Raw genomic sequence first — 26,321 nt, 5'->3', positions numbered from 1 at the left:
ACACACACACAGACACACACACACACACCGCTAAAATGGCTAAAAATGCCACCGCTGACGACTGACACCAACATGAACTCTCCACCAAGCGACATTGTCAGCGGCGTACGTCCCATCCGTGACCAGTCCTGTTTCAGAATGACTTGTTTCTTATCTGTAGATATGAGCGTGAGGAAAGCATGTTGGCCACTCATCCATACCATACTTCCTTGGAATGGAATGAATGACACTTTCCCAAGTGTAGCCTACTGCATCTGTAGCTAGGTCCGTCTTTGAACCACTGAACACTGAGAAATACAGCGTTACAGATCACATAAGTATAAGTAAATTCTTTTGATCCCGTGAGGGAAATTTGATCTCTGCATTTATTCTAACCAGTAGGCCACGGCTGCCCCACAATGAACACAGTCAAATATCAATAAAGACAGTGCTGTTGTCAATGCAGCACGACTGGTCTTTTTTTACTGATGAGGATGACCGTGATTTCAACTCTGTCCAGGATTCTTCTGAGCAAATCTGAAATAACAGCTTCTTCATCAGTCAACAGGAACGGCTAATACAAGGTGTTATAAGGGCCAATATTAGTGTGTTACAAACTGATTGACTGTTAACTGATTTATGAAAAGGTTGATATAAAATGTTACATGAGTCCTATGTCCTAGATGTCTTCAATATTCCATTAACTAAATTCAATGGAAAGTGCCTTGTTATTTCTCAGTCATCCATGATTTACTTTACTTGTATATACTTTGACATGGTCATAGTCACTGAGTTGTGCTGGGTGTTTTTTTTTGTCTCTATCTATTTTGTTTAATTTGAAGTGTATCATGGCAAAATAGACTGTCCATTTGCCTATGGACCCTTTCAAGAGAGTTCCATTATCAGCATCATAGTTGGCCCCACAAGACTTCCTTTTTAACATTCCATATGTTATCTTAATGCAGAGGAAGTAGATTGGGGCCCAAATAGAATGTTCACGCATTGTTTTTGTTTTTATTGTTGAAAGGGTCCATATATATACATATGAATGATCCAAATGATCAAGGTTGCATGCACAGAGAGGGACCCATCAGTACACTACACACACTGTATGATACTGGCCGTAACAGTTCATCACCAGTGGTGGTCTACGCCGCTTGACAACTACAGGGGCATTGGTGTCTCAGCTAAATGCATGCATGTGTGTGTTGTGGAATGGACAGAGTACACAAAGTGGTGCGTGTGTGTGTGTTGTATGTGAAAGGTTGTATGATTGGTGAAATTACATAGTTATTGTGTGTGTGTGTGTGTTGTATGTGAAAGATTGTATGATTGGTGCAAATACATTATTTTATGTGTGTGTGTGTGTGTGTGTGTGTGTGTGTGTGTGTGTGTGTGTGTGTGTGTGTGTATTCGTGCTTTAGAATCATGGGTAGAAGTGTTTTCCTCTCCTCAGGCCTCTCACACAACCTTGCTCATTTGAGTGTCATCGTCTCAGCCCTGTGGGCTTGCATGCATGGCCCAGGTCTCTGTGTGTGATCCGGGTTTGTGTGTGTAACTGTGTGTCAGAGAAAGTATGTAAGTGTGTTTGTGTTTGTGTGTGTGTGTGTGTGTGCATATTAAGAAAGCATGATCTAAGTGCTAAGAGAGTATTCACTTAAGTGTAGTGCTGGCAGTGTTCTCTGCATACAAACTTTGTGTTCAACATATCGTTTTGGATAAATCAGTTAATTTTTTTTCTGTGTATGTCTTTGTCGTGTGTGTGTGTGTGTGTGTGTGTGTGTGTATTGACATGCATGTGTGTTTATATGTGTATGTATGGAATGTATGCATGGGTGTGTGTGTGTGTTTTCTCCTCCACAGGGTAAAGTAGCCCAGACGGCCTGCATGTCTGCATGTAAACATCTGGCCAGCTCCCTGCTGCAGATGCTCTTGGACCCCGATCTCAAGCAGATCAGCTTAGGAGCCATTCAGCAGTTCAACCTGGACGTCATCCAGTGTGAATGTAAGTGTAATGTGTGTGTGTGTGTGCGTGTGCGTATGTGTGCGCGTGCGTGTGCGTGTGTGTGTACATGTGTGTGTCCAACATGGTGTATATGCTGAGAAGGGTCATTGACTGTGTTTAAATGCACTTCAGTATCCCGGTTATGAGGCTTATCCCGATTTTGATCATATTCAGGATATGGTGTTTACACAGAGAAACCCGTTTAGTAATATTCCTGTATACATGATGAATCCTAGTATCCCGCTTACCAACAACAAAGTTCTATTAGCGTAGTCGCGCACGTTTGCATATGAAGCCGGGATAAGGTGTATACCTTATCAGATTAGAGCAACCGTCAATATAATATTAACTACCCATCAATACAGCATTAACTACACCAAGTGTTATTTAGCAGCCACACAAACAGTAACATCATAAGCTGCCTCTGTGTTGCACCCTGTTTTACACCCCTGAATGAAAAAGTGAAAAAGTACGCTTAGTTTGTGTTTGACCCGCATCTGAACGATTGACTTTCTAACAATAAACTGAACGACAAAGTGTTTTCTTTTTTTTATTTTGTTATTCTGAAAGTGAATTTTCCCTCTCTGCCCTTTCCAGTTTTCTCTGATGTTCTCTGTACGACACACACACACACACACACACACGCACGCAGACGTTCATGTCTGTGTCCTCAGGACACAGTTTCCCTTCTTCAACCTCTTACCCTGTGGTTTACCTGCCCTGGAGGGAAGAACGTTCAACCCACTTCCTTGAAAAAAAAATCCTGTTTCATGTAACGCGTTGCCGCGGCAGCCTTTTAAACTGCCGACCTCGCTATTAGCAAAATTGCTGGAGACAGCCTAATTGGCGCCTTTCAGCTGGGTAAAATAAATTAACGAGGTGCATCGAAGGCTAGTAGCACATTCTAACAAGCTTTGCAGTTTATTGTGTGTATGTAAATGTGTGTGTGTGTGTGTGTGTGTGTGTGCGGTGTGTGTGTGCATGAGTGTGTTTGTGCGCGTGCGTGCGTGCACGTTTCTGTGTTTGTGTATGTGTGTGTGTGGTATGTATATATTGTGTTTGTGTGCAATGGATAATGACAATTGGTAAGTTGCAGGCGTATGAAATGAAATCATGCTGCTTGAGAGGCCATTGTGCATAACCTTGATTATGCAGATTTACCCCAAGCAAGATAAAAAAAAGAGTACATTGCCCCCCCCCCCCCCCACCACCACCATATATAATATCGGGGGCAGAACTATTGTCTGTCATAGGGCCCAAATGTTCAAGCAGCGCCCCTAGGTCAGCACTTTCCATACTACATCTCAGAGCTCACGGGGACCCAGGTTCGATTCAGGCCTGCGATCATTTCCCGATCCAACCCCATCTCTCTCTCTCTCTCTCTCTCTCTCTCTCTCTCTCTCTCTCAAATTCAAAGATTCAAAGTTGCTTTATTAGAATGACTGCATGGGAACAGTGTTGCCAAAGCTATTGTTGATAGTAACAAACAACAACAACAACAAAAAATCACTAAAAAGGTGAATACATAAGAAAGGGGGGGGGGGGTACATCAGTATGGGGCTGGGTATAGATGATTTAAAGTTAACAGACATAAATAACAAGAGTAATAATAGGATGGTGTGTGTGGTGTGTATATATCATAGACAAAAATATCTCTCTCACTCGCTTCCTGTCTCTCTCCACTGTCTTATCGATAATGCAAAATGCAAAATCCAAAAAAAAAAGAAAAACCAGGGGAAACCACCGATAGAAAGCCAACCGTTTCTCTGCCTTATCTGTCATAGCATGTTTCAATATGTCACTGTCATTACAGATGAGTGATTTTTATGTGGATATGTATTTGAAAATGAATTCATGTGAATTTGATGGGCATTGTGTGAGGAGAACCCTTGGCTGCACTACACACAGGCCCCCGGGGAACGTTAAAGCTGATGATTGATTCATAAAAGTAAAACGAGGTCTGGAGTGTAACAGATATGTCAAACCTGAGTTGCGAGCACTGTTTCTCATTAATGATAGATTTGGAATGGAGAAAGATTTAAAGCCTCCAGTTTATAGGGTGTCGAACCATCTGCAGTTGTCTGGTGTGTGTGTGTGTTGTGTGTGTCTGTGTGTCTGTTAGTCTGTTAGTCTATGTGTCTCTGCTTGTGTGCTAGAGTGTTATATTGTCTCTATTTGTGAGTGTGTTCTGTTAAACCACCCCTCCATTGCTACTTTCAAATAAGCTATCTGTTAACTGTATGTTGTAGAATCACAATCTGCAGACAACTGCGGTTTATATAGGGCAAACACATAACTTAACTTACCGTATTTTCCGGACTATAAGTCGCACCAGTCAAAAAATGTGTCATGAGGAGGAAAAAAACATATATACAAATATATATATATATATTTGCACCTGAGTCGCAGGACCAGCCAAACTATGAAAAAAAGTGCGACTTATAGTCCGGAAAATACGGTAACTACTGTGTGTGTGTGTGTGCATCTGTTTGTTTGTGTGATCGAATTATTGTGTGTGGGTGTGTTTGTTTACACAAATACTGGTGAGGATGTGTGTGTGATTGTGTGTGTCTGAGAGAAAGAGAGAGCGTGCATGCTTGTGTGTGTATGTGTGTGTGCGTGCACACGCGTGTGTGTGTGAGAGAGAGCGCATGTTTGTGTGAGTGAGAGGGCGCGCGCGTTTGTGTGTGTGTGTGTATGTGTGTGTGTGTGTGAGCCGTCTCCACAGGGCCCTCGGGCAGGGCGTCTCGGGGTGAAGCAGAGTTCAGGCGCTGAGCTGGGTTGTGTGTGTGTGGGGGGGGGGGGGATGAACGCCGGGGTGAACGCACGACCTCGCTCACCTGCTGATCCAGCAGTCTCTGCAAAAGCCCACTGCCTTACCGCACCAATGGTCACGTCATGCAGATATGCAGATGTGTGTATGTGTGTGTGAGTGTCAGTGCACACACATGTAGTCAGGCTGTCACACATGCAAACACACACACTCAAACATACAAATAAGGATTTCTGCAAACATATTGCAAAATTGGAATACTGAAAGCAATTCCTGTGTTGCTTAGGTCCACAGGGTCATTTCCTTTGAGGTGCTTATGTAGTGTGTGTGTGTGTGTGTGTGTGTGTGTGTGTGTGTGTGTGTGTGTGTGTTTATGAGTTTATGAGGGTTTAGCAAAGGACACGTCACATGCACAGTTGACACATGGTGCAGATTGTCACACATAAGGACATGACCTCCCCTATTCACATTTCTGTTGTTTTAAGTTTCTGTGTGTGTGTGAGAGAGAGAGAGAAAAGAGTGTGTGGGTGTGTGAGTGAGTATACTACTGTTTGAGAACCAATGATGATTTCTGTAAGGGCAGCGTTTCAAGTAGTGCTACATGCTGTAGTTCTCAACTCCGTCTGAATGTCACAGCTCTCTCTCCCTATCCAGTGTGTTTGTTTTGTCATCCTAAACAAACCGTGTAACACTACGCCTTTTAGTGCTATAACAATGTGTGTGTGTACATCTGTTTGTTGTTTGTTTGTGTAATCAAATTAGTGTGTGTGGGTGTGTTTGTTTACACAAATACTGGTGAGGATGTATGTGTGATTGTGTGTGTCTGTGAGAGAAAAAAAGAGTGTGTGTGTGTGTGTAAGTATATATACTTTTTTGATCCCGTGAGGGAAATTAGGTCTCTGCATTTAACCCAATCGGTGAATTAGTGAAACACAAACAGCACACAGTGAACACACAGTGAGGTGAAGCACACACTAATCCCGGCGCAGTGAGCTGCCTGCTACAATGGCGGCGCTCGGGGAGCATTGAGGGGTTAGGTGCCTTGCTCAAGGGCACTTCAGCCGCGGCCCACTGGTCGGGGCTCAAACCGGCAACCCCACACACACACACACAGCCACAGCTGCCCCTGTTTGTGTGTGTGTGTGTGTGTCCTTAGAGTGTCTGACTTGGGGAACTGTGAAATACACGCAAATACCCAAACTTGGCAGATGAAGTGTAGCTAACTTGTAGTGCTACTCTTCGTAGGTCAGATTGCTTTACTTTGCTCAAAGGAATTACCTCCATGGTGCTATGATTCATATTTATCATGCTGTGTGTGTGTGTGTTCGTGTTCTCACAGTGTTTGCCAGCTCAGAGCCAGTGCCCGGTTTCCAGGGGGATACCTTACAGCTGGCCTTCATCGACCTACGACAGGTATGTCAATGCTCCGTTCAGGTGTGTCAATCTTCTGTCACGCATTCATCATTTGGGCCCTGTCAACGTTATATAAGCCATCACCTCTTTCTGTCTCTCTCCCCACACACACACACACACACACACACACACACACACACACACACAACAACCTGATGGTGACAGACTGACCAGGCCAGGCCAGGCGCTCTGTGTTTGTTCGACAGTGAGGGGGCAATAGAGTCTTGGTCCGGTAGTGAGGGGGCAGTAGAGTGTTGGTCCGGCAGTGAGGGGGCAGTAGAGTGGTGGTGGAGGTGGTGTTGCGGCTGTCAGTGAGTGCGCATGGTTGCCCCACTGATCCTCCAGCCGATGGTTGATTTGGAGCTGACTGGAGCCTGACCTGTTAAGCCAAGCCTGAGGTGCTTGTTGTTACAGGGGCGAGGTCACAGAGCGGGTGTGTGTAAGTGTGTGTGTGTGTGTGTGTGTGTGTCTGTGTGTGTGTTTGTGTGCGTGTGTGTGTAAGTTGTTACAGGAGCTCAAGCTCTCAAGCTGACCGGGCTCCGGCCTGTCAACACACACTCACACTCTCTCTCTCACACACACACACACACACACACACACACACACACACACACACACACACACACAGATTTCACGCTCCTGTGCATAGACACACATGCAAACTCAAACACAAACATTTACACACATACATACTTAAACAAATGCACTTAAACATGGACTCATACACACACACACATTCTGTACACATGGCATATACACATGCGCGCGCACACACACACACACACATATTCACAGACACACCTTCTAATTCCACTGCAGTGGCATCTTTCTAACTTTTGTACATCAGCAGGTGTCTATGATGAAACATGCGACCAGATGCTCTCTCTTGGTTTCCTTGTGCTGGCATGTGATGTATCGTTTTTCACAGCCTACGGTAAATAAGTCCTCCAACAGTGGAGATTTACCGTCCGTAATATTGGATTAGAAGTATCAAGTCACCAGGAAGCCTGCTTGCCTGTGGTTTCTTGCCCTTGTTGATGCAAACCCGAGCCGTCCAGTTCTCATCACAAGAACAATTTGAAATATTCTCAGTGCACCTTTGTGCGTCTTCTGTGTTGGTTACCGGGAAAAAAAACACCAGACTGCATCTTTTTTTTTATTTTTTTTTATGGGCTTTATGCCTTTTAATGATAGGACAGTGGAGACTGACAGGAAGTCAGGGGTGGGTGTTGATTATAGTGGCAGCTAATTGTTGCAGCAGACGCTACGCGAACGGAACGCTTCAGTTATGCGCCTGGTGTAGCTCATACCTCACATGTTGGCAGAGAGTCCACTGTCATAGGCCTACATCACATGGACAATTACTTTGCAAGATTACCCTCCGGACAAGTATAGGACGCTTAATTGGTATGGAAAAATTAAGTGTTTGAACCGAGGGATTCCGATTGTCTGTTTATCTCTGGTTCATCTGAACTACTATTGACTGAAACGCCATAATGGACCTGTTTGAAGTCTGACCTAAGATGGGGTCAGTAGACCAATTGAAGCCGATCTTCCTCTCTGGGTGACATGAAACCGGCTCCCTCTCCTCCCGCCAGTAGCTCCATGCGTTATGGATCCGACTGAGCGGTCCTGCGTGAAGTGGGTCCTGACCCGTGAGGTCATAGGCGACCCAGGTGACCCTGCCAATCACCTGTGCGCTAATGGAAGCCTGTTGACCTGCAGGATCCTGAGATCCCTTTGGTCCTTTTGTGAGCTTGCAACCTGATATATTATGGTATGGCGGCTAAGTGGCGGTAGAGACTGATTTAGATGATATCGCCCATCTCCTGCTTTAGCTGTATCTTGTTGTTACTGTGAAATGGAACATTTGATATTTTGATTTGTTGTTATTTGTGTTGACTAGTTATGACACTTAAGTCATTGCCCTGTTTTGTGGACCGCTTCCCTTTAAACTCTACTCTCCTGTTGACTGAGCCCCACCATCTAGAGAGAAGGTGAAAGTTGACTTTTTGAAATCCTCCATTTTTAAAAGCTGAGTGATGTTTATACTCCCGTCAGCTGTCGGGGTGCAGCACTATTAAAACTCCTGTCAGATCCTCCACTGAAGCCAACGACCCCTGCGGGAGCGTGAGCACATTATCATTAAAACAAATACCTAAACAAATACCTAAACGAATCTAAACAAATTTGGCTGCCGTCTTCATTCCTCTGGGCTGAGTGAAACACAGAGAGCATTGCTGTGTGGTGTAGTCATTGACACTGAATATCATTTTAATGAAACAGTTGAACCTTTTGTTGGGAAGCACTGTAAAGTTTCAACACCCCATCCCGGGAAAGACGTTCAAGCCAGCGCTTGCCTTAGGAACGCCAGATGTTGACTGTGGGAATTTTTCTGGATTGGTCTCTCTTTTTTATTGGGTGTTTCTTTTTTTTTTTTTTTTTTTTCAAGCCTTGTGTATGAATGGTCCAGGTTAAATGCATGTACACAAAATAGAGATAAAGTGGGGGTAGGTGGGGTGGGTTGGGGGTTATAAGAGTCTTTATTGTGAAGTGGAAGGAGAGGGGTGGGGTGTGGTGCGGAGAATCAGTCAGGGTCAGACGGCAGGTCCTCGTTTTTCGAATGACTGACAGGCGACGAGTGGTGGAGCATTGAGAGGAGAGGAGTGGAAGGGGAGTGTGTGTGTGTGTGTGTGTGTGTGGGTGGGGGTCGGGAGTGTTAAGCCTGACTCCAGGTCATGACAAGCTGACAGCTTCAGCTACTGTGAACAGGGGCACCTCAACTTCAACCCATTCCCATTCCCAGCCTCTTCCCTACTCAGCTAAGAATCTTTGAGAAGACAGCTCAGGCCTCCCTGCCCCTGCCAAAGAATGCAATTTAGAGGGGATTAACATCAACTGAGGGCGCCCATCACTGGGAGACAGAACAACAGGCAGGCAGCAGCGACTGATATCATCAGAGATCTTCTGGCCCTCTGGGGTCAGTGCTACCTACGGAACGAGAGGGTCACTATTGACACAGAACATTTCTAGAATGTTCGAGGTCATCTTGAGAGTTTTTAGCAAACAGGCTACTGTTGGAGCAAGGCCGTGCTGATGGTGGATGCTCCAGGTGTTTTTAAAAGAATGGCATCTAAATGGAATCTTTGGTCACACCCCCCCACCACCCACCCCTCACCCCACGACTGGAAATTGGGGCCTGTGTTTTGGGATGAAAGATGGTTGTCTGAGGAAACTTATCCCCTTCTCTTGCCACCATTTAACCCAAAAACAATGGCAACAAAAATGTAGTCAGGTGTTCTGTGGACCCCCTGTATAATGTTTTTATGAGTCACCTCTGACCTGTATGGTTAGCCCTCAAAAGCGGTTACCTGTGGTACCTTTTCCCCGGACCACACTTTGAGAAACACTGGACTAGTGTACCATCGAGTGGAATCATGGATGCTTCAATAGCATCGGTACCCAGGTTCGATTCCCCCCGTTGAGAGTCTGTGTTGCTTTGATATTTAGACACTTTTATCCAATTCTTTAATCATTAAAAAAGAGGCCCCAACCTTGGCATTATATTAGTGCTAGCTTCTGCTGGTCTGTGTTCTTCACTGCCAGTGATTGCAAGACAGGCTAATCACCATAGCTCTCTCATGCCAGTGATTATCTACTAAGGGTTAATGTTAGCTCCTGGGTGGTTGATGGCTCCGTTGACTGCTGCTTTCTGGTGGCTAGTAGGCTGTTCCCCATGAATGGTTTGTGTTAGCACCGTTAGCTCCTGCTGATATGTAGAGTGGAATTAGCCTTCCAGCAGGTTAACCAAAGGTCACCAGGAGATTTACCCAAACCCCTTTTGCATTTTAAGTACCCCCTGCTCACTGTGCTTCTGCCAAAAAAAAATCTCCTCCCCCATAACCTTCACACACACACACACACATTCAAACATGCTCTCTCTCACACACACACACACACATTAAATCTCTTATACACTCTTAATCATACACACATTCTCTCTCTCTTTTTCTCCCTCTCTCTCACACATACACACACTCGCATAATACACTTCAGCTGTGTTTCTTACGGCCTAGCAGCAGCTGAAGTGTGGTGCGTTATTGCCAGCGTTGTAAAAGCGCCTCTGTCCTACCAAACTCCTGTGTGTGTGTGTGTGTGTGTGTGTGTGTGTGTGTGTGTGTGTGTGTGTGTGTGTGTGTTGTGTGTGTGTGTGTGTGTGTGTGTGTGTGTGTGTGTGTGTGTGTGTGTGTTGTGTGTGCGCGCGTGCGTGCGTGCGTGCGTGTATAAAGGTTCGGAAAGAGGTCATGCCACTCTAGACTGTCGTCCAGCCTCTCTCCCTGTGCTCTGTCCACCTGTGCTCCCACTGTGAAGACCAGCCATGGTGTCATGGACATCATTATCATTTCTCTACAAAACTGTGTAACTTGTCAGCCTGGCTGACACCACACCGATTCTCAAATCTCAATTGAGATTTAGAATTAATCTGGGGACCCTTCGTTCACTTTCAATTTCCAAGGGGCGTAACCAGCAGTGAAGTTAAACTTGGTACATTAAACTCTTTCAAAAGGGTTTCAGGAATGTACAGCGAGCACATTTTTTCTTGTAAACAAAGAGTAAAAAAAAATACATGTCTTCAACACTGTGAGCCATACACTTCTCTCATCATTTAACCCTTAAAGGTGTAGGTTTTTGAACATTCTAACATAAGATTCTGTTCCGCAACAATTGAAGGTTCTAAAATTCTATGTTGAATTCAATGAACCCAGATATTCTTTAGAACGTTCGTTCATTTCCCAACATTCCCGTCAAGCCTGCCACATGCCATATAAGCTGTTGTGATTGGCTTCTGACTTTTTGGTTCACCCAGGCTAGTCATTTATATCGTTTGGGTTCACATAAACCAAAAGAAACTAATTTAACCAACAATAGGCTTAATTTCCTCAGAACGTAAATGTCCATGCTGTCCATTTTTTCTTGTTTGTTTGTTTGTTTGTTGTTTATTGTCGTTGTGCTAAAGGGTTTCTGCTCCTCTCTCCCTCAGCTCTTGGACCTGTTCATGGTGTGGGACTGGTCCACGTACCTGGCTGACTACGGGCAGCCCACCTCTAAGTACCTGCGGGTGAATCCCTCCACAGCGCTCGCTCTCCTGGAGAAGTTAGTATCCACTGGCCAGCCACTGTAATATATTGTATATGCTGTGTAAATACTAGCAAGAAGGGTAAAGGCAAAAGGTATAGTTACACCATTTCTGTTTAAGAGTAATAAAGTAGAAAGGTATAGTTATACCATTTCTGTTTAAGAGTAATAAAGTAAAAAGGTATAGTTACACCATTTATATATGACCTGTAAGTCATCGTAACCAAACTACTGAGAAACAGGTCGACAACATATCGACAAACAGATTGTCAAACTAGTACAGGGTTGTAGTTTGGGTCAAGATTATGGGTTAGGGTGAATGTAAATAGATACTATCATTAATCTATCATTAATCTATCACACATGAATTTACATTACTGTAAATGATTCTCCACGGGAACTGTATCGGGGTGGATAACCTGAAGGGTTCACAGTGGTGCAAGTCTGCTCCTCTCAAACCTAAAACTGTCTTTTCCTTCTTTTCTACTGCTCACTCAATGCAGAGTCAACAGGGGGTACGTACACACACACACACACACACACACACACAGACATCTCATCTCATCTCAGTTAGTTATCATCGAGTGTACAAATCCATACTTGTGGAGCTGCTGGTCATTGGCCTCGATGTGTGCTCCACCGATATTGTGTTTCGACGTCATCCACACTTTTTCGGTGCAACCGGTCTGGTTCACCCTTTGCCCCTATAGATCTCCTTTCTTTGCGAATGCCGTAATTGTTGCGTTTTATTATATTTTCCCACCCGTCCCTAAGATTTTTTTTTTTTGTTTTCCATCTTTAAATTTATCTTCCGAGGTGCCTACAGTGGTTGGCTTTCTCATTCTAACTCTCCTGTCTTTCTGTCTTGTCTTCCTCTGATTCCTCTCTGTCCCTCCCTTTCATTCTTCACCTTCTTTGCTGCAGAATGAAGGACACCAGTAAGAAGAACAACATCTTCTCCCAGTTCCGCAAGAACGACCGGGACAAACAGAAGCTGATTGAGACGGTGGTAAAGCAGCTGCGAAGTTTGGTCAATGGAATGTCCCAACACTCTTAAGACCCCCCTCGTCACCACCCCGCCTTGCCACAAACACACAAACCGATCACCCCCCCCCACACACACACACACACACACACACACACACACACACACACACACCCCGAGCCCACAACCCGCACCAATATTCTCCTCCACTCCTCTGCTCAGCGCTCACAAACTTTATTTTAACCTGACTGGAACTAACCTGTGTTGGAAAATGTGGGGTTGCAGGAGCTGGAAGAAAATACCCAGAAACAGACAGTTTGCTGAGGGGAAGAATAAAAACACACACACATACAAAAGCTGTTTTGTGAGCAGTGAGAAGAATATTCCTTTTCATTTCATTATTCTTTCTTTTTGTTTTTGGAGAAATCGTATTTTTACGGTTGAGAGATATATTGTTTGTGTTTTTGTTGTCGTTTTTGTTTGGTTCTGTTGTATATTGTAAAAGTATAATGATTGTATCACCACCAGTGATGGTGGGCTTGGCAGGAGAGGAAAATTGGAGGAAAGAGTCTGAGGTGAATTGATGAAGTCCTACAAACAAGACTGAGTTTCCAACAGAGCTCTCTATCTCTCTCTCTCTCTCTGTGTCTCTCCCTGTCTCTCTCTACACACACACACACACACACATACAGCTGCACATTCATACATACACACACACACACGAACACCACACTCCAGATGTAGTTTTTAATGTAAATATATTTCAGTATATATTTAACACTACAGCAGTTCCCCTCCTTGTTGGACTGGCTTGAAACTAATTCGGCTTTGATACGTTCGATAAGCCAAAAATGCATGAAGATGTTGCTTTTTTTTTTTCTTCGTTGTTCAAAAGAACAATGGACTTTGAAGTGTAATTCACATATAATTCATCCTAGTAGGAACCGTTTTGAGAAGGTCTGTTTTATTTCACATCAATGGTGTACTGGCATCCCAACATGCTACTTAGAATTTTACTTTGGTTTTTAATTTGCCTCAGGGTGACATGGAATCGTTTTGGGTTGTGATGCTTTAGAAGCCAATGCTTATAGTGGAGGGCGAAGAGCAATAACTAGTCTGTTGGCTGCCTCTTTAAGCATCGATTTGCCTAGGGAAAGGACACTTCTGCAAATGTGCGATTGGGTTCTGCTCTGAATTGCTTTCAACAGGCATTTTTTTGCACTGAATTATTTAAGTTTTACTTTTTTTATTATTATTATTTTAAATAGATGCTTGTGTAATTAAAATGTCATTGTATATACCACCTATTTTGTTAAAAAATTAAAATGGAATGCAGAAAGTGACTTCTGCAGCAATTTAAGAGATGATTATGTAAACGCATCTCCCTATGCTAAATATGTAAGTAGAGTTTGAAATTGTACTTAAATTGAACAAGTTCACTGAATGCAATGAGGGGGAAGGCTCTAGACGGTCCAGTGTCGTCTCCGCGTAGCCGAAACAAGTATGACTCATCCATTCAACATTTCAACATTCCTGTGTGAAGCCAGCGATGTAAGAGCGCTCCGGGACATTTAAAACGGCTACTGGCTGTATTGCACCCTTGCCATGAACCTACAATAATTCCTCCTCCCTCTCTTGGCCCCTACCCCCCACTGACTGCTATATTCCCAAGATCCCATCTGTTTTTATTTGTGTGATATAATAAAATGTGATCACTTTATTGGTGTGCTCTTTGTCATCGTGATATAATCGTGCTACAATGCGTCGGTGCGCTGTAGCCTACCAAAACGGCTGAGACTATAGGTAGTGAACTACATCCACTTACATAAAGCAATAACTCCAGGTGTCACAGCACACATATAGGACTTTGTGTATTACATTTAAAAGAGAGTTCACGACCATAAAAGCTGTGCGCGTGTGGGATTATAGCCGCGTCTCAGTTCGCTGATATTATTTGGTGGACAACGATGAGAAGCGCAACAGGTTGGCCAGCATCACTGCGTCAGCGCGACCTGTAACGTCCTAGCATCTCCTCAAACACGATGAAAACAGGAATTTGCCTCAAAAAAGCGACGAACCTCCAACTTAGTGTGTGTGACTAATTTTAACATAGTGGTGATTTTTTTTCCCCAATCAAACTCCAACTTTGTACATGCTGGTATTATCATTATGAAAATGAAAAAAGGGATCTAACCAGCCAGAAAATACATACATTTGATAGAGAACATTAACTCTGATCATCTCAATTAGTTCCACGAAAGGAGTGGAAGTCGTGCGTAAACGTCTGAATGGCATGCATGTGTGTGGATAGCCTTGCCTGTCTGTCGGTGGATAGTGTGTTAATAAATTCCCCATTCAGTCTTTAATAACTACAGACCGCCCTGTCGCTCTCAATTTCCTAGTGACAAATGAATGGCAACAAACTTGACTCCGACCCTAACGAGCCTTCTTCCCAAAACACCCTACGTCACCAACGAAGGTGGATCATAAATGTCAACTTATTTATAAAGAGCAGTAGGATCATGACCTCTCCGATGTATCTGTTGCTCTGTCAAGAGACAGGCAGATGAATATTGTTTGCGGAAAAAATCGTCAATACACAGTAAGTCAACGCTGTTGGGTTTTTTTGCAAGATGGATAATAAAATATGTGCACACACAGGTGCTAGTTTTGGAGGGTACGTGATACATGGTTTTACCAGAAATGTTCACTGTTGCTTTTTGACGGTGATGATAACCATTTTGCAATGTATATCTGCAGGCATTGTAAGGTCAACGTGAGAGATTTTAAGCCAACTGCCTACTGTCCCGTCTTCTCCAAACACGGATAATATTCACTATTTCAATTCTGCCTGGTTGAGACCTCCAAGATGAACCTGTTTGAACTAGGAAACCTGTCTTTCCTCGCCACCGCAATCGCGTCTATCCTGTCAGTTGTGCTACTTGTTGCCATATCGCAGCAGCTATGGACACTGCGATGGTCCATCACCAGGGACAGGGACAGTGACTTGCCCCTCCCGAAGGGGTCTATGGGGTGGCCAGTGGTCGGGGAAACTCTCGACTGGCTTTTCCAGGTAACGTTTCCCTGTGCGTAAAGTCGCGCGCAGTAGCCTTTTAACGCATGTGTTATATTTTCTAAAGTGATTTGCACAGTCTTCTAAGAAGGCTGTGACTTGGCAGTGTTGCCATACGAAGCAATGAGCCAACTGTCAATTTATCAGCTGTCAAATTCCTCGGTATTGGAAAGATGTTTGGGAAGAGGCGCGCATAGCGTACTCTATTAAGTGATCCTTGCGCACAAGTCTGGTTGTATTACTCATGTTCTACTGCACTAATATAACTCAAACGTTTTACATATTTCTCTATAGGGTTCAAACTTTCATGTGACGCGGCGAGAGAAGTATGGCAATGTTTTTAAAACGCATCTTCTGGGGAAACCAGTCATTCGTGTGACCGGAGCGGAAAACATTCGTAAGATTTTAATGGGCGAACACAGCCTGGTGTGCACGCAATGGCCACAAAGTACCCGCATCATTCTGGGTCCAAACACTTTGGCCAACTCGGTTGGTGAGCTTCACAAGCGAAAACGAAAGGTGAGAAGTTTGAGCAATTAAGAATAACCAGTGACGAATTCGTGTTGAAGTGTTTTAAATGTTCACCCTTTCGCGTTTTCTTCTCCGCTCAGATCCTCGCACAAGCGTTCAGTCACGTCGCGTTTGAAACGTATCTTCCTCGCTTACAAGATGTCATCAAAAGAGAAGTGGCCAAGTGGTGTTCAGAACCAGGATGTATTGATGTCTACGCCGCTGCCAAGGCACTCACATTCCGTATCGCGGTGCAGGTGCTTCTGGGGTTGGATGCTCCAGACGCCCAAATGGATTACCTCTCGAAAACATTTGAGCAACTCACAGACAATCTGTTCTCCCTTCCCATTGATGTATCTTTCAGTGGCCTCCGTAAAGTGAGTAAATAAAAATATTTCCTACTAACATTGGAACGTGACGCACAGAGGCACGCGTGTGTAGCGGTTAAATTACTTTGCGTTACACATTCGTTTTAATTTCTCTCACAGCATACATATTTTTTGATTGTGCACTGTATCTTTAATTGAAGGGTATGAAAGCCAGAGACATCCTCCATAACGTTATAGAAAAAATGATTGAGGAAAAGCTCCAGAAACAATGGAGTGGATATAACGACGCTTTCGATTACATTTTGAGCAGTGCCAAAGAAAACCACTTTGATATAACTCTCCAGGAACTGAAGGTATTTTTCATTTTTGCTGTAATGTGTATTTTGCGACTCTTGCGTTATCAGGGAGCGTGTTCATTCGTTCGTTCGTTCGTTCATTCATTAATTCTCTCTCTCTTTCTCTCTCTCTCAGGAGACTGCAGTAGAACTCATTTTCGCCGCACACGCCACCACGGCCAGCGCCTCCACGTCACTCATCCTGCTCTTGCTTCTGCATCCCTCTGTTGCTCTGAAATCCAGGGGGGAAATTGAGTCGTCGGAACTTGGGCACGCTATAAACAGAACAAGTGCCCCCCGCCTGTCACCAGAAAACTCAGTGGAAACAAGTAGGAGTAGAGAATTAGAGGCGGTCCCCGTAGATAATAGAAATGCTACTCCCATTGCTCAATTACACAACGGGAAAGTCGGACCCAGCTATCATCTACCTCACCTGACCTTGGAAAAACTAAGCCGGATGCGATATTTAGACTGTGTCGTAAAAGAAGTACTCCGACTTTTCCCACCTGTTTCAGGCGGTTACAGGACCGTTTTGAAGACATTTGAATTAGATGTAAGTATGACAAAACAAGCCTTGTAAAGACTGCCATTAAGAAAACCCACTATAACACCGACCACACCAGTGTTTGTAGGACATGAAGACTCTTATCACACTTAATCATTTTATAGTACCCCAGTTTATTACGCTTCAGGCACTAAATTGAATCTGCAACGCGCGCAACGTGTGGCTGTGGAAAATCAGCATCAAAAACAGACATCATTTGCCAATTTATTGACACACAATGAAGCACTAGCATCAGTTGAATAATTTGTAGCGTTTCGTAATATCTAGAGGGACATGACAGACAGGGTGACTTTAAATGTAGTACTTTCATGGAAATTGTGTGATTTTAAAGGCATTCGTGTACTGAGAAATTGAGAACATCTGTGCGCTGACCCAAACGTGTTTGCGTGTAACATGGAACGGCGTGGTATTAAATCAGTAACATGATTTTGCACAGTAATAAATTAGCATAAGATCGTGCGTGAAGGTATTAAGGCATTGCAAAGCGCCTTGTGCGCCATACAAATGAGAACCTTTGGCGTAATTCCAGGACACTGTTTGTCGTCACTTCTCTTCTGGAATGCGCAACGGTGTACAGTGACTTTTGGACTCTGGAAGGTGTAATGCCAACATGAGTCATCCATTGGCTGTCACTATCACTTCCCATGACAATTGTCTATAGCTGTTTCACATTCCACCCTGGTAATTCATCCTTATCGTTTACTGGCATGAAAAGTGACATTCTGACATTGATCATGATGCCAAGTCCAGTAACTATATTTGAAGCCTCGTCAAGTTCTGTTATCTCCCATCTCCATTGTTTGCAAACAGACATATCTCAGTCAGCCATCTCAGATATCAAGGTGTCAGTAGAATTTCTGTTCACCCAAATGCTGCAGAAAAACATGGCTCCAAATGTGTACTTATAAAGCTTACAACAAACAAATAGTGCTAATAATGCTCATACATACATCCATTAAGAGGATTCCAGGATTTTGTGCCAGGCCTTACTCACACCAGACCTATTCTCAAATGATATATATATACACTTATAATGAATATATATACTTATACTGGCTGTGCCAACCATCCTCCTCTGTCTGTCAATGTACAAAGCTCACCCATACTGAATAAGTGGTTTTTGGTTGGTTCCTGGATTTTTGGTGATTTAGAAATCAGCTCAAATGAGAGGATTGCTAGACAGACCTGTAGAGCAAACTGATATGCACCAACTGCTTCATCTAGGTTCACCTAGGCTACATATGAGTCCCTTATTATATAAACATTTAAATATATATATATATATATATATATATATATATATATATATATATATATATATATATATTTATATATATATATCTATTTTTTTTTTTTTTTTTTTTTTTTTTTTAAATTTTTTTTTTTTTTTTTTTTTTTTTTTTTTTTTTTTTTTTTTAAATTTAGCAACATCATTTCCTGTTTTCCAGGGATGCCAGATTCCCAAAGGGTGGAGTGTCATGTACAGCATCAGAGACACCCATGAGACCGCTCCCATTTACCAGTGCCCAGAGCAGTTCGACCCCGAGCGCTTCGGGCCGGAGCGGGACGAGGTGGCCAAGGGGGGCCGCTTCAGCTACGTGCCCTTCGGCGGCGGGGTGAGGGGCTGTGTGGGCAAGGAGCTGGCCCAGGTGATCATCAAGACTCTGGCCACCGAGCTGCTGGCCACCACCGAGTGGAGAATGGCCACCACGAAGCCACCGAGGATGCAGACAGTTCCCGTCGTCCACCCGGTCAACGGACTCCACGTCCACTTCAACTACAAGCATCCCTGAGACTTCAACTTTCAGTCCAGATTTTGTTCAGGGGTTTCCACTAATTACGACCACACATTATTGTCTGGGTGGCTGTGGCCTGTGACAGCATACAATGAGCAAACGTACAAGTCTAACTCTACATGAGATCTTTCTGTATGGCAAACATATCAAGGAAATGATGTCTGACACAGCTGAGAGTGCAGATGCTTGGAGTTCTGTATATCCAGTCAGACAGTATGTGGTGTGTAGAGCTGCTCAACTTTAGATACAAACATGGGTTTAGCTTAAGAGGCCCAATCTGTCATATGAGGGAACGGAGAATGTATAACTTTTGGGAGAAGATGTCTTTAAGAAGGGCCAGACAAGGTAGATAGAAAGGAGAAAGTTGAACAGACAGAAAATGAGAAGGATAAAAGATGGAACAAGAAAGTGGCACGGCTTTAAAGAAATGTGTGACCTCAAAGATTTGTATAAACAGAGCTCTTTCTACATTGTATAAAGTGTGTGTATATATATATATATATATATATATATATATATATATATATATATATATATATATATATATATATGTATATTCATTTTTAAATTCAGATTTAGACATTCATACATTTTTATAGCAAGTTTTATTACACAATAGTACCAGGGTATATTTACCAAATTAGTGTGACAAAGGTGTATATTTGTTAATATGTCCTCCATTAAAGAGGGATAGTTTAGTTGATCTGTACTGCATTGAAAATCTTTAAAGACAACAAACATGATCTATGACTTTTTAATGCCCTTTATTTAATTATTGGTTTCTGCTATGTATTCAAGTGAGGTCTGAGTTAATGATGCGTGAATAAATGACAAGCCAATACAAACAAATCAATTCCCATGTGCTGTGATATAATTTTTACATTAAATTACATTTGGCTGACGCATTTTTAGCCAAAGCGACTAACAACATGGTAAACAGTTTAAGTTTTAAAGCAATTCTCAACAATTTTAGGACAATTTAAAAAACGGTAGAGTACAGTAAGAATAAGTGCATCAGTGAGTGCTGTTACAGTTACGTGTCAGTTTAAGACGGCTGGTGATCCACACAGATCATTGACTGACAGGTGAGTAAACCAGTGATTTAAATCAATGACGCATGCTTCCAAAATGATTTCCATGTCTCCATAATTGCAGGAGAAAACGCCAGATAAGTTCTCTTGCCTCGGAGCTACGCTTTTCCGCAGCTAAGGGGTGCTCTTCTTGGTGCGTTTCATGCAGACAGGCGCTTCGCTATACCGCGGGTGACAACTGCGTCTGTAACACACTCTCTTACGCCAGATCCTTTTGTGAGGTGTCTATAATGACACTAGCATATGGTTATTCATTGTAAGAGGTGGTCAGCTGTTGAGCAGCATTTAATCAACACGTTTGGCAAACAATTAGGAGGTAATTGCTCTTAAGACTTATGACATGCATAAAAAAGGAGCCCTCGTTCAATAAGATTACTCCATACAGAGCGCAGAGAGCAAGCCCTTCGAAAGGGTTGCACCTAGGCACTCTGCGCGTTGACCCTCCCGTGAACCGCTCAGCTACACCCTTCTGACCCCCTCCCGCGGAGCCAACAGTTCAGACTACGTACACAGGGGCTATGTGTCATGTAAACTCATAAATCAAATCCGTCCGCGCCATATCTCCATATAAATACGCCATTCGTTCGTGCCACGTGTCGCAGTGGGTGAACTAACAAAGGAATATGTTGGATTTTTTTAGTGTGCCTGAGAAAGTGAAAATTACCTGAGTGGAGAACGCGGAATTTCCTTTGGGAAGTCATTAAAACGCTGTTACAGCTTTGTGAGCAAATGTAATAATCTCATTATCAGTTGCTTTATGGCCTGTCAATTCATCGTGTTTGCTATCCAAGAATAATATGGTTGACATTTTTTTGTTGTGATAAAAATATTCAAGCGCCCCCGTCAACAACTCCAATTAAAGTTTCTTTGCATACAACTCAACGGGCTGTTCATCACTTGAACCAATTACCAGATTACTGTAAGTGTTTTTAATTATCTCCTTTATTTGATTTGTGTGATTGACAGCCAGTGAATGGATCGCAGTGCGGATAATAAAGCCTCGCTGCTGTAATTACTGCCTCTTAGGCTCCCGTATCTCGTTATTTGATGGACAGTGAACTTGGCGAGCTTTGCGCTAGAGTTCACCGAGATGTCAGGGTCCGTGTTGTAGGTCACGCGCGGGTCAGCGCTTGGGAACGTGGGGAAGAGCCCTTGGGGAATTGCAGAAGCCTCCAGCACGATACCGTTAAACGATCCGTGCTCTCTGTACAAACCACGTCGCACAAAAAAAGATTCTGGTGACTTGAAAAATGTGAACGCGTCGGCAACTGCTTGGGTGGCGAATTTTAAGTTATCAAAAAATACAAAGTTAGATGGGATGATTCAATGGTTAAAACCGGCAAGAGTTAATAAAATGCATGCATTATTCTAACAGGAAGTAAACACAATAGTGCTACGCAAAATAAAGTGTTATGAAATTCCTACCACACGTCACATACTGTGAAGTATTGCTCTAGTAATTGACTCTCCTGTACTGATGTTTTAGCCTAACCGGGTTCATCTGTAATTGGTGTCGGACTATAAATGGCCCAAGTAGAATGCGCATTTGTTTATTTATTTTCTATTTCTGAAGAGAATGCAATTTCAACACATGGTCACAGCTGGTTGGGAGCATTGGGCTATAATAACGATCAATTAAAAAACGGTATAGGTTTTCTATGATGATGCAGCGCGTATAAGGCTAATACTTCATTCCATATAGGTGTACAGTGAGAATGAACTACACTTGAACTTCAGGTAGCATCTTTGTGGCGTAGCAGTACGAACTGCGTTGATACAGTTCAGCTATTTTACATTGTTTACGATTAACAGCCGTGGAAGCGCGTAATTACATAAATTCACGAAGATGGCACAGTTAGACGGCTCACTCTGGGTCGGCTATTCGATTCGGTTATGCAAGTGTTAACAGCAAAGTATTACAGCGGGTGCGTAAAAATGTGATCCGAGTCAATGGCATTAAATGAATGAAGCCTGCGAAGCTGCCCAACGTGGATGTCAAATGCATGACTTCTCTCTGTCTTCACCCGTGGTCCTCACAAAGAATCAAAGGTGAAACGCAGGGCAAGCGCTCCCTCAGCAAAGTGGGACACATCAAAGAATGAGAAACGGGAAATCCATAATGCGTTGCTGTAAAATTTGGAGCCATTCTGTCTCTTCCTTGACTGACTACCAGGCCTGCCCTTTTTCCACGTTATGGCTGTCGTAAAAAAGTAATTCTCAATGCGGTGGGTGGTTCATGGTGTTTACTTCTGGTGTACCGGTAACCTTGCTTCGCTCTGTCACTTCTTAAGCTGACCCAAGTTTGAACCCGCCGCAAGCTAGCGATCATATTTTTTATGTCGGTGAGTCCCTCCACGCTCGGATCCGCTGTCATTAGTTACACGGGAAGGCAGTAAATGCGAGGTAGCTAGGAACGAGGTTAAAGTCTGGAATTTGATTAGAAACACTGAACGGTGCCAGTTGTCCATAGTCAATTCCAGAAACTTGCTCCAACTTTTCCCACGAATATAACGATTATATAAAATAAAATATTTTGCGTCACAGAATAAGATATAAAGCAAGATATTTCCATTTGGCTATCTGATTTGCTTTCATCGATGGCGATGAGTTAAATTGAACGGGGATTATGTTTCAGGTAAACATAGGATTTAAATAGTTTAAATGCAACTCAATTAAACCCGCCCAAGCACTGCAGACAGCGCTTAAGACGAAGTAATGAGTGTAAACTACCGAATATTCTCGACAAAGAACCTTGGGTGCTTCCCATTGTGTCGGGGAATTAACACCTTTTCAAAGTTAAATCCTCGGATTGTCTAAGTTTCAACAGGAGGTAGTATTAAAATGCGCCTGTAACAAATGGCTCAGGGTTTAGAGCGGCTTCTGCCCTGTGTGGGCGGGGCGAGATGACACCGCAATTAAAGATGAACTTTGTGTGAACTAATTTATCCGCACAAGGTAAAAGGAGGCTGAGACGCGGCGTATATAAAGGGCGTATAAACACAGAGACATTTCACTTGTGCGTAAACACTGCTCCTGTTTTTTTGGCTGCGATTCCTTCAGAAAATCCATCATCATGGGTTTCTATTCTCTGGCTGTAACTTTCCTTTGCACTCTAGTGCTTCCAGTTCTGCTATTTTTAGTAGCGGTGAAATTGTGGGAGATGTTCATGATCCGTGGACGCGACTCCAGTTGCCCACGTCCCCTTCCTCCAGGTACCATGGGTATGCCGTTCATTGGAGAGACACTTCAACTGATTCTTCAGGTATGTCCCGGCTCTGTTCCTTTAAGTCATATTTCTCCTTTTATAAGAATCTAAAACGTAATCGGACAACTAGCTAAAACTTTTGATCGTCGAGTAGCCTATTTGTTTTAAATAACAGTTGTCCTTAATCAGTAAACCAGTCCTTAATCCATGCGCATAACACGTATCTTTCTTCTGACTTCAGAGGAGAAAATTCTTGAGGATGAAACGCCAGAAATATGGATATATCTACAAAACTCACCTATTCGGCAATCCTACTGTACGCGTACTGGGTGCTGACAACGTGAGGCAAATTCTGTTGGGCGAAAACAAACTTGTTGCTGTCCAGTGGCCCGCCTCCGTGAGGACCATCTTGGGCTCAGATACTCTTTCTAATGTCCACGGATCCCAGCACAAGAACAAGAAAAGGGTAAGAAAATATTGCTGTGTCTTGTAACACTACTGTCCCTCCTTCATATCGATTGCATATAATTTAAGTGAAGGTGAAATTAATCCATAAACTCCGCATTTCGCAGGCGATTATGAAGGCATTCTCCCGGGAAGCGCTCGAGCACTATATCCCAGTCATCCAGGAGGAGGTGAGGAGCGCCCTGAAGGACTGGCTCCAGCGCGACGCGTGTGTGCTCGTTTACCCCGAGATGAAGCGACTCATGTTCCGCATCGCAATGAGGATCCTTCTCGGTTTCGAGCCTGATCAAATCAAGACAGACGAGCAGCAGCTGGTCGAGGCGTTCGAGGAAATGATTAAGAATCTGTTTTCTCTCCCAATTGACGTTCCTTTCAGTGGCCTTTATCGGGTGAGTTAATTAATAGTAATAATGATTTTTAAAATAACTGTTTGGAAACTGTCTGGAAAGGTTTCAAAATATAGACTTGTTGCGCTGACTTTGGGATTATGTTGTCTTTGTAGGGACTGAAAGCCCGAAATTTTATCCACTCCAAAATCGAAGAGAACATTCAAAAGAAACTCCAAGAGGAGGACTCTGAGCGCCAGCACAAAGATGCCCTTCAGTTACTGATTGAAAACAGCAGAAAATGTGAAGAGCCCTTCAGTATGCAGGTAAAAGTCTCAACTGTGCCATGTTATTCTTTACTCATATGCTACCTCCATTCAGACATCCAAGAGCTAACAGTTGATATATGCTTTAAAAGGAAAGTACAGCACAGTGTGTTAATGAATACTGAATACATTTGTTTTCCCCAGGCAATAAAGGAGGCTGCTACAGAATTGCTATTTGGAGGGCATGAGACCACTGCCAGCACAGCAACTTCCCTGGTGATGTTTCTTGGGTTGCATCCAGAAGTGGTTCAGAAAGTGCGTGAGGAACTGCATGAGAAGGTGAGCTACAGCCTAGACATTTTTTACCATTTCTCATTTTTATTATTATTATTATTATTATTATTATTATTATTATTATTATTATTCAACAAACTCTGTTTAAATGCATTTAATTGGTGTAATAATTATGGTGTAATCACGTTGATTCTTTATCAAGGGGAGGCTAATTTAATTCACAGATCACATGACCAGAGCCTGACTGAAGAACCTGTCGCCTAACCCAAAGTTTTGTTTTGTGCATTACAGGAGGAGGCTGGGATGTACTCCGAGGGAAAGACTCCAAGTATGGAGCTCCTGGAGCAGCTGAAGTACACTGGCTGTGTGATCAAGGAGACGCTCCGCATCAACCCTCCAGTCCCCGGGGGCTTCCGGGTAGCCCTCAAGACATTTGAACTTAACGTAAGTCTTGTCTTTGTAATTTCTTCGTTAAATATGGGGTTTGAACTGGGGGGGTGGGAGTCGAGAGCCCAGCACATCTTAGTTTTGTTAGAAATTCTAGAGAAAATTGAAGGCATATGATTTGACATCTGTTTGGGTCATCAAGTTTGCTTCTGGGTGAAATCAGTTTGGGGTATGTCAAGAGTTTTCAGAAAACTGCAGTTATGTTTCAGGGTACAATTTAACCTCCAAACCTTTTAACTGACTTCTCTCTCCTCTACTCCACAGGGCTACCAGATTCCCAAGGGCTGGAATGTCATCTACAGCATCTGTGACACCCACGACGTCGCCGACATCTTCCCCAACAAGGAGGACTTCCGTCCAGAGCGCTTCATGTCCAAGGCCTCCGAGGACTCCTCGCGGTTCAACTACATCCCATTCGGAGGAGGCTCGCGCATGTGCGTGGGGAAGGAGTTTGCTAAGGTGCTACTCAAAACGTTCCTCATCGAGCTCACGCAGCAATGTAACTGGACTCTGTCAAACGGACCCCCAACCATGAAAACTGCACCGACAGTATATCCTGTGGACAATCTCCCCACCCGATTCAGTAGTTACATTAGAAATTAATACCCTTCAACCCTCCAACTCTTCCACCCCACCCCTCAAAAATCTGTATATAGCCAATTAGCATGGAAGATGTACATATAGACATATTTAAAATGTTTTAGATGAAATTGCTGGGTATTTAACATCCTATATGATTTTTGTTAATACAGATAGATGTATGTATGTGTATATATAAATATATAAAACAACATATTTTTTAAACAAAGGGCACTCTTTTCATGGACAACTTGAATTCTTTTCTCAGGAGTCTGTGATGTATATTTGTAATGTAGCCATTTTATATAGTGTTTGCTTTTTGTATGGAACTTATTTAAATGAGACTTTATTGTATGGGCTTTATTTAATAAAAAAAACAACAATTTACACTGAAGTGTGGGTTATGCCTCCTAGAACCTGACAAACACAACCACCAAAACCAAAGTGTATATATAAGTAGAGTGAACTCAAAGCAGTTTCATTCATGCAGGTTTTGGCAAAGTCTACATTCCCTCAATTCCTAAAGAGATGAACTTGGTTTTATATACAGGAAAATAAACTATGATCTTTCAGACTAAATCTTGGAAATAAACTTCCATCACAGACGCACAGAGCCTTAACCCCGCAGCTGAAGTTTGAAATGATCGCTGTGAACAAATACGTCAACAAACCTGAACACAAACAAATAGTCTCCAAAGTAATCGGTGTTATCTAAATTAATGGTCTGCATAAACATGAGCATAATCTAA

At 43.1% G+C, this 26,321-nt stretch overlaps 3 protein-coding genes across 11 annotated transcripts in view; all 3 read left to right on the top strand.

Annotated features, from left to right (window-relative positions):
* The window catches only part of exoc6 (exocyst complex component 6), a 60,169-nt gene extending 46,158 nt beyond the window's left edge, over window positions 1–14,011 (top strand). For 6 of the 9 annotated variants that reach the window (XM_048233038.1, XM_048233037.1, XM_048233042.1 and 3 more), the window contains 5 exons: window positions 1,843–1,984; window positions 6,097–6,170; window positions 11,212–11,324; window positions 11,810–11,821; window positions 12,231–14,011. In XM_048233038.1, coding sequence (XP_048088995.1) covers window positions 1,843–1,984; window positions 6,097–6,170; window positions 11,212–11,324; window positions 11,810–11,821; window positions 12,231–12,363 — 474 coding nt within the window. In that variant the 3' untranslated portion in view covers window positions 12,364–14,011. The remainder of the gene's footprint in view (window positions 1–1,842; window positions 1,985–6,096; window positions 6,171–11,211; window positions 11,325–11,809; window positions 11,822–12,230) is intronic. The other 3 variants (XM_048233043.1, XM_048233040.1, XM_048233044.1) reach the window with 1 other exon arrangement.
* An 830-nt stretch (window positions 14,012–14,841) lies between these two features.
* On the top strand, window positions 14,842–19,369 carry LOC125287568 (cytochrome P450 26B1-like). Its single transcript, XM_048233478.1, has 7 exons — window positions 14,842–14,893; window positions 15,052–15,364; window positions 15,659–15,883; window positions 15,976–16,251; window positions 16,404–16,556; window positions 16,675–17,091; window positions 18,552–19,369. The coding sequence occupies exons 2-7, from the start codon at window positions 15,161–15,163 to the stop codon at window positions 18,894–18,896; spliced, it is 1,620 nt and encodes a 539-aa protein (XP_048089435.1). The 5' UTR covers window positions 14,842–14,893; window positions 15,052–15,160; the 3' UTR covers window positions 18,897–19,369.
* A 3,635-nt stretch (window positions 19,370–23,004) lies between these two features.
* Window positions 23,005–25,961, top strand: LOC125287483 (cytochrome P450 26A1). Its single transcript, XM_048233343.1, has 7 exons — window positions 23,005–23,252; window positions 23,437–23,661; window positions 23,768–24,049; window positions 24,163–24,312; window positions 24,457–24,591; window positions 24,838–24,990; window positions 25,258–25,961. Exons 1-7 carry the CDS (start codon window positions 23,064–23,066, stop codon window positions 25,594–25,596), a joined length of 1,473 nt encoding a protein of 490 aa, XP_048089300.1. The 5' UTR covers window positions 23,005–23,063; the 3' UTR covers window positions 25,597–25,961.
* The last annotated feature ends 360 nt before the right edge of the window (window positions 25,962–26,321 follow it).

The sequence above is a fragment of the Alosa alosa genome, chromosome 22 (assembly GCF_017589495.1).
Source record: "Alosa alosa isolate M-15738 ecotype Scorff River chromosome 22, AALO_Geno_1.1, whole genome shotgun sequence".
NCBI classification, from domain to species: Eukaryota; Metazoa; Chordata; class Actinopteri; order Clupeiformes; family Clupeidae; genus Alosa; species Alosa alosa.
This window is presented reverse-complemented; position numbering and strand designations above follow the sequence as displayed.